We start from the raw sequence: 11565 nt of genomic DNA, 5'->3' as shown, positions 1-11565 counted from the left end.
ATGGGAACTGATGGAAATTATGTAAAAATGTACCACTAGCCACTTTAAGCAATGCCACTTAATACAATGTTTACATACCCTACATTACCCATCTCATATGTATATATACTGTACTCTATATCATCTACTGCATCTTGCCATCTTTATGCAATACATGTACCACTAGCCACTTTAAACTATGCCACTTTATGTTTACATACCCTACAGTACTCATCTCATATGTATATACCGTACTCTATACCATCTACTGCATCTGCCATGCCGTTCTGTACCACCACTCATCCATATATCTTTATGTACATATTCTTTATCCCTTTACACTTGTGTGTGTGTGTAAGGTAGTAGTGTGGAATTGTTAGGTTAGATTACTGTTGGTTATTACTGCATTGTCGGAACTAGAAGCACAAGCATTTCGCTACACTCGCATTAACATCTGCTAACCATGTGTATGTGACTAATAAATTTGATTTGATTTGATTTTGATTTGAATATAATAACATCATTATGAGAACCAACCTGTAGAGCTGTCTCGTTCTCTCCCATCAGCTGGTACACTCCACCCAACGCCCCGCTCGCTTCGCCCTCTAGTGCTCGGTCCTGGGAGGAACAGATTTAGAATATAATATATTGTATAATATATTATAGATTTATAACACATCTATAACAGATTTATAACACATATACATATATATACATATATATACATACACATACATATATACACATATATATACATACATATACATATATATATATATACACATACATACATATATACATATTCACATACATACATATATACATATATACACATACATACAGTGGGGAGAACAAGTATTTGATACACTGCCGATTTTGCAGGTTTTCCTACTTACAAAGCATGTAGAGGTCTGTAATTTTTATCATAGGTACACTTCAACTGTGAGAGACGGAATCTAAAACAAAAATCCAGAAAATCACATTGTATGATTTTTAAATAATTAATTTGCATTTTATTGCATGACATAAGTATTTGATCACCTACCAACCAGTAAGAATTCCGGCTCTCACAGACCTGTTAGTTTTTCTTTAAGAAGCCCTCCTGTTCTCCACTCATTACCTGTATTAACTGCACCTGTTTGAACTCGTTACCTGTATAAAAGACACCTGTCCACACACAATCAAACAGATTCCAACCTCAACACAATGGCCAACACCAGAGAGCTGTGTAAGGACATCAGGGATAAAATTGTAGACCTGCACAAGGCTGGGATGGGCTACAGGACAATAGGCAAGCAGCTTGGTGAGAAGGCAACAACTGTTGGCGCAATTATTAGAAAATGGAAGAAGTTCAAGATGACGGTCAATCACCCTCGGTCTGGGGCTCCATGCAAGATCTCACCTCGTGGGGCATCAATGATCATGAGGAAGGTGAGGGATCAGCCCAGAACTACACGGCAGGACCTGGTCAATGACCTGAAGAGAGCTGGGACCACAGTCTCAAAGAAAACCATTAGTAACACACTACGCCGTCATGGATTAAAATCCTGCAGCGCACGCAAGGTCCCCCTGCTTAAGCCAGTGCATGTCCAGGCCTGTCTGAAGTTTGCCAATGACCATCTGGATGATCCAGAGGAGGAATGGGAGAAGGTCATGTGGTCTGATGAGACAAAAATATAGCTTTTTGGTCTAACTCCACTCGCCGTGTTTGGAGGAAGAAGAAGTATGAGTACAACCCCAAGAACACCATCCCAACCGTGAAGCATGGAGGTGGAAACATCATTCTTTGGGGATGCTTTTCTGCAAAGGGGACAGGACGACTGCACCGTATTGAGGGGAGGATGGATGGGGCCATGTATCGCGAGATCTTGGCCAACAACCTCCTTCCCTCAGTAAGAGCATTGAAGATGGGTCGTGGCTGGGTCTTCCAGCATGACAACGACCCGCAACACACAGCCAGGGCAACTAAGGAGTGGCTCCGTAAGAAGCATCTCAAGGTCCTGGAGTGGCCTAGCCAGTCTCCAGACCTGAACCCAATAGAAAATCTTTGGAGGGAGCTGAAAGTCCGTATTGCCCAGCGACAGCCCCGAAACCTGAAGGATCTGGAGAAGATCTGTAGGGAGGAGTGGGCCAAAATCCCTGCTGCAGTGTGTGCAAACCTAGTCAAGAACTACAGGAAACGTATGATCTCTGTAATTGCAAACAAAGGTTTCTGTACCAAATATTAAGTTCTGCTTTTCTGATGTATCAAATACTTATGTCATGCAATAAAATGCAAATTAATTACTTAAAAATCATACAATGTGATTTTCTGGATTTTTGTTTTAGATTCCGTCTCTCATAGTTGAAGTGTACCTATGATAAAAATTACAGACCTCTACATGCTTTGTAAGTAGGAAAACCTGCAAAATCGGCAGTGTATCAAATACTTGTTCTCCCCACTGTACATATATACACATATATACATATATATATATACATGCATAGAGAGAGAGAGAGAGAGAGAGAGAGAGAGAGAGAGAGAGAGAGTGTGTGTGTGTGTGTGTACCAGTCAAATGTTTGGACGCAGCTACTCATTCAAGAGTTTTTCTTTATTTTGACTATTTTCTACATTGTATAATAATAGTGAAGACATCAAAACGATGAAATAACACATATGGAATCATGTAGTAACCAAAGAAGTGCCACCTCCACTACAGGTATTTATTCCTACCTCCCTCCCATCAGTCATTCACTCAATAGAGAGGTAGAAGTCTTACCCCTGCGGTGGAAGCGATGTTTAGATGATGCTCCAGGCAGGATAGGGCTTGTTCATAATTCCCCAGCTGGCTGTGTAGGTCTCCCAGCTCCCCATATGCCTGGGCCTGGGCCTTCCTTCCTCCACTTCCTCCCTCTCCACCTTCCGATCCGCCTAGCTCATGGGCCACCACCAGACGCTTCTCAAAACACACCAACGCCTGCTGGAGACTACCTAGAGATCTGTCAGGAGAGGAGGAAGGGAGGAGATAGGAGTTATTTTTGTTTAGTCCCATATCTCTCTTTAGAGTTGGCCTGCTGCTTGCTGCAGATGAGTCACTATTGCACTCAGAAGGAGCCCTACCAATTATTTACATAAATGTGACTTGTTTCAGGAAACTAGGCGTATGTCGAGTGTCACTACTTCACAGGAGAGCCATTTGAACATAAACTTTTGTTTTTTATCATAATGCGTTTTTTGGCCAGAAAAGCATTCTGGAACATGTGAACTTTCATGTGCCTTAATAACAAATGTGTATGCCATCTGTAAATACAAATAAAATAGTTAAATTACGAGCCTAGTTGGTTAAGCCACGGAAAAAGTCAGCAACCTTCCCGCTAGCCATGATTGGCTGAGATAATGAGTGGGCTGGACATGCCGAGAGATGAGTTCGGATTGGTCTGACATGTAGCACGCTTCTGTCTATAACATGAGCTGGTCAGTATGAGTAGGTAATCCTTTCTAAAGTGGATTTGTTTTTTAAGATATCGTAGTAGAATTCCATAAGTGTTGCTCTCCACTTTCTGGAGGACCGAGTTTTGATAGCTAAGGAGATGGAGAAAAATCTGGCGTTTGATTGCAAATATGCAGACAAAGTCGAAAATAGAACACACAGAAGGCTGTTGTATAAAACACCTGTCTCTGGATTACATCTTCAAACTAAGGGCAACCATTTGTGACAGAGAGGGAGAAGCGTCCATCCATATATACGGGTAAGACAGTCTAGATAGCGACATTTTCAGATATTACACATTTCTCATTTTGTCAGGAAGTAGTTTTAATTTCAAGTTAAAGTGTACTGTTAGCTAGCTAGCTAATGTTACATGTATGATCTGTGTAGTAATATTATTCGTATCGCAGAGCCATTTGCATTGCTAGTTATAGCCTAATGTTAGCTAGCTAACATTGAACCTTGTTGGTTAGCTACCTGCAGATTCATGCAGGGTAGTAACGTTATGATTTGGGATTATGGTTCATTGTTTAGCTAACTAGCTACATGTAAAAAAATTAATTAAAAAAAGACTCCACTATGCAAGTAACTATTTCAATAGAATGTTTATGATGTCACTGCGACAACTGTCGATAGACGTAGCTTGTATATTCGCTCTGGCTATCTACTCCAATTTCGGAGCACTCTCGTCTGAGTGTGCCAGAGCGCAGAATAGCTGACGAATTTACGAACGGCTGGTGTCAGTAAACGTAGGCAAAAAAGCACAATTACATTTTTGCCAAAAGCACAGTTGCAGTTGGCAAACGCTCTGGATAACATAGAACAGCCTAACCATCTCTGCTAGGGCGAGTAAAAAGGTCAGAGTAAGCTGTTCTCTCATTTGTGTCTGGAAGTAGCTAGCATGCTAGCCAACGTTAGCCAGTTAGCTTGGGTGCTTGACTGCTGTTGTTAGGTCAGAATACTCAGATCAACCCTACTCCTTGCCCAGAGCGTCCAGTGTGCGTTCTGAACGCTCCGAGAGTGAAACGCTCTGAATTTACGAACGGACAATGTGACAACGCTATGAGTTTATAAATGCCCAGAGCACACTCTGGCACTTCAGATTAAATTTACGAACACACCCATAGTATAACCCAGCCTTTAGTCTTGAATCTTTGGTTGTTTAGTACATAGCCTCACATGTGAATCCTTAAAGAGATGGGTGTGGCTAAAGCTTAAGGGGGTGTGAAAGATGCTGAATGGGTGTAGACAAAGAAGAGCTCTCCAGTAGGTACCAAAACATTCAAGAGCCATTTTCTAAAGGTTACAAGTTTAACAACTTTCAAATCAGAATGACTTTCCCATTGTTCCTCAACTGTAGTGTATGATATACCAGTCTCTACCTTTAATCCAATGTAAAAAACTATTTCAAATTTTGCTACGTAAAACCGAATCGAGCCGGTCGGTCACAATTGCATTTCATATTAAGTACACATAAGTCACACCATAAAACACTCCACTCTCAAAACAGCAACAGCTTCTAGTTTCCCACAGAGCCATATGTGAAACTTAAGGAAGCTAACAAGAAAACCAATTAGGCAATAACTTCAGGTCATGTTGATTTTGCTAGTATGAGATGAAAATAAACATGCACAGCTTTGGGGGAGGGAATGTAAAAGAGGCTGTGTCTGAAAATGAACATCAAGCTGTGGCTTTTATCAGTATAATTACATTACTTATTCTTTCATTATTCTGTCCTTCCCTCACCAGGGATCAGCAGAGAGAGATAGAGAGAGAGAGACAGAGAGAAAGAGAGAAAGAAAGAAAGAAAGGAAAAGATTGAGAGAGAAAAGGAGAGGGGGGTTAAAAGAGGAAGAATAGAGAGAGATAAAGAGGAAGCAACAGCCAGACAGAGAGAGTGAGAACATGTGTGTGTGTGTGTGTGTGTGTGTGTGTGTGTGTGTGTGTATCTGTGTTTTACCTGTGTGCATTGCCCAGTCCCCTGTAGGCTCTCTCCTGGTCCTGAACATGGTTGAGACTCTGAGCCACAGTCAGAAACATCTCACAGTACTTTATAGCTTCCTCAAAGTCTCCCAGAGAGTCATAACAGTCTGCTAGGTTCCCGTAGGCCCTGCCTCTGTCCAGCACACACTCAGCCCCACTCAGCTGCTCCAGCATGGCCAACTGCTGCTCAAAATACCCAATGGCCTCCTCCAGGACGCCCATGTTCATCTTGGCGATGCCCATGTTGCCCTGGACCTGTGCCTCCACGCGGGCATCTCTGAGGCCCTGTGCCAGGGTGAGCTGGGCCTGGTAGCACTGGAAGGCTGTGGGGTAGTCTGTCAGGGCCATGTGGACGGCTGCCAGGCGGCCCAGAGCACCACACTGCCCCCGCTGGTCGTCTAGAGCGGTGCGGGCAGACAGCTCCTGCTGGTGGAAGGACAGGGCCAGGTCGTACTGACGGAGGAGTCTGGGGGAGGAAATGTCTATTACTTCCCAGTCAATATGAACTAAAAACATATGAGAAGTTAATAAATTACATTTTAGATGCTATCTGGGCTAGAAGCCTACCTGTGGGCAGAGCCTAGCGCTGAGTAGGCGTCAGCCTCCATCTTGTGTCCTTTGACCTCCTGAGCCAGGGTGAGCTGCTGCTGGTAGAACCTCACCGCCCCGGCCACGTCACCCCGACACACACACACATCCCCCAGGTTTCCCAGGGCACGGAACACTGCCTGGACACACACACACACACACACACACACACACACACACACACACACACACACACACACACACACACACACACACACACACACACACACACACACACACACACACACACAGTTTTAATGTAGAATCTCCCACCCCTGTCAAGTCCCCCCAACACACATGCAGACCCACTTCTGACCCATTCCTCCAATCCCAGTTGTGTTAATGACTGTCTGTACCTGAGTGTTGTTCAGAGCCTGAGCCAGGGACAGCAGGTATCTCTGACAGTCCTCAGCCTTGCTATATTCCCCCAGTGCTTTGTAGGCCAGACCCAGGTTACAGTAGGCTTTAGCCTGGGACAATTTATCACCCAGGTCTTTAGCCAGGGCCAGGTCCTGCTCATAATACCTGTCAGTAAAAAAAAGAAGAAAATTACTAAGGGTGTGGCTAATTTTCTTCACAAAGTTGAGACCTTTGTGTAATTTATTTGGAGAGGTATCTTTATGAGTTATTATTATACATACAAGGTGTATGAAGAGTGTGTCCTACCTGACGGCCTCCCTGTACTGTCCCAAACAATAGTGTGTGTAGGCCAGGTTGTGGCAGACCTTGCCTTCTCCCTCCAGGTCCTGTAGCTGAGGTGACAGGGTCAGGTACTGTTGGTAGTATGGAACCGCCGGGGCATACTCCCCTCTACAGCAGTGGAAGTTACCCAGGTTACCTACACACACACAAACACACACACCCTTTACCTTTAGGAATAATTCAAGTATATTTAATATTGTTTTGTATTACTTTGTCCATCTGTCCGTCCGTTACCTAGTGCCCTGGCCGTGCTCTGCGTGTCTCGTAGCTCGCGTGCGATGGTCAGGTGCTGCAGGTAGTGCTGGAGAGCCTGGTCGTGAGCGCCCAGCGCCTGATAGGCTACAGCCAGGTTACCATGGGTAGAGGCCTGGGAGGGACGGTCATTCACCTGGGAGAGGAAAGAAAGGTCAATACCAGGGCCACATTCAGCAGGACACAACGTTGGCCAACGTTCAGATAGAAATGTATGATGCAGAACAAACATACCTCTTTGGTATATAAAATAAGGAATCACGTCAGCTCTAGTCATGGCATTTCTATCTGCAACGTTCTACAATGGTTTCATACTGAACATGCCTCCAGTGATATCTGCTACCTACGATACCGTACAGCCTGGTCGTACGTCCACAAAGCGCTCTGTGTGTGTTTGTTCACGTGTGTGCGTTCACGTGTGTGTTCAAGTGTGCATCCTCACCTCGAGTGATATGTGCAGTTCCTGCCGGTGGTAGCGTACAGCTTGGTCGTACATCCTCAGAGCGTTGTAGGCATTTCCCATGTTCCCATAGGCCCTGCCCTGAGCAGCATAGTCCCCCAGCTCCTGGACCAAACACAGGTGGGCCTTGTGGAGCTTCAACGCTGCATCGTACTCCCCCTTCATCTGGTGGATTATACCTGAAAGAGAGAGAGAGGCACAGAGAGGCGTTTTCAGTCCAGCGAGTGAGAGTGAGTGACGGCCAAACAGAGATTAGACATGAGGATGACCAATTAGGATCGCAGTCGACCGTCTGACACTGGGCCTGTTCAGGGGGACGGAACATTACGGAACATTCAGATAGGGAATTGTCGGGAAAAAGCGAATCGTGTCAGATCCCTGAATACACCGATGTCTGTGAGTGTGTGTGTAGGTATGGGAGGCTATCAGTGCTCGAATATCGGCATCAAACACAAGACAAGAGAAGGGAGGAATGAAAGAGGGAGCAAATGTGGAGGTGTCGAGACAGGGAGGAGAGGTAGGGCGTGTCGAGACAGCAGAAGTAGATGGATCAGTAACACACGGCCCTGATGTCTGTCTGTCTGATCCAGTGTGTGTGTGCGTGTGTGTTTGTAGGCCAGGGGTCAGTCTTAAAATGGAGTGGAGCATGAAATGAGCTAAGGTAGTTTGGCATTCTGAGTGGAGAAACGCTGTTTCCATTTGCTACTTTCTTTCATCCTGAACATAGCCATGATTTAACAAGAGAGGAAGTGCCTATCAGGTTTAGGTTAAAAGGAAGGGTACCTTCACACTTTCAATGTCCTTCTAATGTACATAAACATGTTGGTTAACAGTATATGTCAATAATACATGCATTTTTTTGTTACGTATGCCAAACACTTTTTTTGAAATCATTTCTTGCCAGGAACATTTTAAATGTAAGACTTGAATAATCTATCAATGTAGGTCTAAACAGTGGCAGTGCAGCAATTTTCGTTTAACAACAAAAAATGTTCTGTTCTGTAGCTCAAAAGCCTTGTGAAAAGAAAGAAACGTTCAGGCAAAATAAGGTTCAAAGTTAGCATTAGAAAAATAAACAAACAGTATTTACGTTGGTGTTTGACATTCCTTCTGTTGAGAATCACATTACAAAATGGAAGTACTCTTTTACTCATTCAGAGCAGAGCATGGTTTTACACACAGTGACCTCTGCTGTTACGATCTGCGGTGGTTCCGCCTTTTGATCTATAGAAGTATGGAACCGCCCTCTCTGTAAATGTGTGGTTAAAGGTGTGGAGGTGCTGTAATCGGACGTAAACAGCAGAACTAGCATAGAAGGACAACTTTCCTTTGTCCATGTCTAGCTGAATATAGATCCTCTGCAGCTTCTGCTTGATTGTCTCTGGTACACCATCAAGCACACCTACAGTTAACTGTTTAGCTTTTTTAAGAACCGTTTTTCTTGCTAATGGACTCTTTTGCCACCGCTAATAACCAGTCGTCATTGTCCCCCACCTCCACCTCCCAGCTGTGAATCCCTGAGGTGAATCCCTTTGAACCCAGAATGTCTAAGTACCCACTAAACCTCTCTGGGTTGTCTGGAAGACTCCTATCCTCAGTCTTCATTCTTAGGCTGGTCAGGTTCTCTGAGAGATGGAGAGAGCATGCAGCTGTGTTTGGGTCCAGAACTACAGGTGTGCAGTCCAAAATTGACTGCATCTTCTGCTAGACCTATAAGCCAAGGTTGCCCAGGTGCTTGGCCACGTTGACCAGAGCTCCAGAGACAAGCGGAGGGTCCAGAGGAGAATCTCTGCTTTCTATTTCGCGGTCTTGTAGCTTTGCAGGAATGCGGTGTCATCACCCGACAGCTTCTCCTCTACCTCCCTGATTCTTTTAGACAGAAATGACATCCTTTTAATATTCTCCTCCTCTTCCTCCCTCAGCTTGGCTATTGTCTCTGCCTCTCAAATTCCTCTTTTATCTCTGTTTTCTGGGCCTGCGCCCCGTGGTGAGATGCCATTTTCTCCCAGGAGGGTATGGTCTTGTCAACGACAGCCATTTTATTCTGTAGGGCCGCCAGTGGTGTTCTGAGCTCCTCCCTCTGGGTAGCAGCCTTCTTCACAGAGTAGAAACTGTGGCCTGCATGCTCAGAAATACTCCACACACTCACGCTCCAGGCAGAACAAGCCAAGCTTATGTTAGTGGAGGCCACACACATTGTGTGGGCCTGTGAAATGTGTTTGGCGCATTGGAGCCTGTGGGGGTTCTCCATGCGAGGTCTCCTCTTTGGCCATCTTTCTGGGCAGCTGGCAGTCTGTGCACTGCTTCTCCCTCTGCAGGGTCTCAGGGTTGCCGGGAAACGTCTGTCTGCAGACAGAGCAGACCTTGGTCCCTCCCTGCTTCCAGGTGGCCTCCAGGCAGGTCCTGCAGAAGCTGTGGCTGCAGTAGAGGATGATGGGTCTGTGAAGATCTCACAGCAGATGGGACATGACATGTCATCTTCCAGAGGGGAGGGACATGACATGTCATCCTCCAGAGGGGAGAGACAGGCTTCCATCCTCTCTGGACAACTGGAGAGCGAATGAGAGAGAGGTTTTTAGAATGATATTTTTAAGAAAGTGAGAAAGAGCCAGTGTCAATGAGAGTGTGAGTACGTGTGTTGTGTGTTAGTGTGTTCAAATACAACGTTGGTTAGATATAGAGAGACTGTCTAAGAGGATGCTACAGTAGTCATAATGGCAGTTTAACTTTGCACAACTACCCTAGCTACGGAACTGTAAAGTGATATGTGATGCTCCATATCACAGTTATGGCTTAGCTACTGTAAAGTATAGCAAACAATTATTCAACTAACCTGTTCCTGCCGATAATTTCTTTGTTCTCGATACGGGGGAAAAGTGTATCTTATACATGTCCAGTTGCAGGTGGTTCTATCAAATTTCTAATGTTTCTATTTCAAATGTATTCATTTGTTTAACACATTGTTGGTTACTACATGATTCCATATGTGTTATTTCATAGTTTTGATGTCTTCACTATTATTCTACAATGTAGAAAATAGTACAAATAAAGAAAAACCCTGGAATGAGTAGGCGTGTCCAAAGTTTTGACTGGTACTGTATATGAAATGTGGAAAAAATATCTTATAAAACATTTAAAAAGAAGCAATAAAACAAGAGACGGTGCAAAACAAATGTTATTAACTCATGAAAGAGAAAAGAAACAGAGATACGGTTTTAAAGCCGTTCAAAAATAAAGTTAAGAAAGGGTCCAGATATCTGCCTTTTCTTTGGGCAACATCCTAAAAGAAATGTAAGTTAGTAGCACGCTCATCCCCCCTCGGAACTTCTGTCCCACTGAGCTGGAACTTCTGTCCCACTGAGCTGTGCACACTGCCCAGCTCCGGCTCAGTGGAAGACAGTAGTTCAGAGGGGGGATGGAACCTGTCATTCTTTACAGGAGACCAAGTGTAGCACTTATTTGGTCATGGTCAATTACAATCTTGAAAGAATCATGTAGTCCTAGTTAAATGTGATTGCTGAGAAACTCAGTGTCTTTTTACAGTAAACTTCATAGGTTATCCAGTAACACAGGACATTGTTCACTGTCTCGGTATGGCTCACTGTATATGTCCATGTCTGCTGTGACGGGGAGCTAGAGAAGCAAGGGAGAGTGAGGAGAGTGATGTCAGTGCAGGCAGGCGCAGCAGCAGTGTTGATCTGTGATTGAGATGACTTATCCTCTAAAGTGAAAATAAACAGTTGCAGAACTGTATGGGCCCTGTCAAGATGTATCTTTTACAGTGATGGGGGGAAAAAAATAATATTTTTGACAATATATATCGTATTGTAGCGTTTTGACAATATCACAATATATATTTTTGCGCTAAATGTCTGTACCTGCACCAAAACTCCAGTATTTTTCCTTCATAGCTTGTTCTGCATCTTCTCTTTAAATAGGGAGACAATTTGTTATCAGCACTTTTATTTCCATGACTGATCAAAACTAGTTTGGCTCATGGCTCTCTCTTGTCTCTCTGCAGCAGACATATGGTGAACAATACGTTTGGAACATTGAATCGCAATAAAATCACAGTATCGAATCACAATACATATAGAATCGTGAGAATTGCAAATACATATCTTATCCGCACCA

The 11565-nt window shown here is 44.1% G+C and overlaps 1 protein-coding gene across 2 annotated transcripts in view; it reads right to left on the bottom strand.

Annotated features, from left to right (window-relative positions):
• Positions 1-11565, bottom strand: part of LOC139543754 (tetratricopeptide repeat protein 28-like) — a 113126-nt gene that overhangs the window by 11398 nt on the left and 90163 nt on the right. For both annotated transcript variants that reach the window (XM_071350133.1, XM_071350134.1), the window contains exons 10-17: positions 7414-7610; positions 6954-7107; positions 6684-6855; positions 6374-6542; positions 5997-6157; positions 5407-5895; positions 2739-2958; positions 517-597 (exon numbers count right to left, since the gene is read on the bottom strand). In XM_071350133.1, coding sequence (XP_071206234.1) covers positions 517-597; positions 2739-2958; positions 5407-5895; positions 5997-6157; positions 6374-6542; positions 6684-6855; positions 6954-7107; positions 7414-7610 — 1643 coding nt within the window. The remainder of the gene's footprint in view (positions 1-516; positions 598-2738; positions 2959-5406; positions 5896-5996; positions 6158-6373; positions 6543-6683; positions 6856-6953; positions 7108-7413; positions 7611-11565) is intronic.

Source organism: Salvelinus alpinus, chromosome 18, assembly GCF_045679555.1.
Source record: "Salvelinus alpinus chromosome 18, SLU_Salpinus.1, whole genome shotgun sequence".
Classification (NCBI taxonomy): domain Eukaryota; kingdom Metazoa; phylum Chordata; class Actinopteri; order Salmoniformes; family Salmonidae; genus Salvelinus; species Salvelinus alpinus.
The sequence above is the reverse complement of the archived record's forward strand: the minus strand, read 5'-3'. Positions and strand labels throughout refer to the sequence as shown.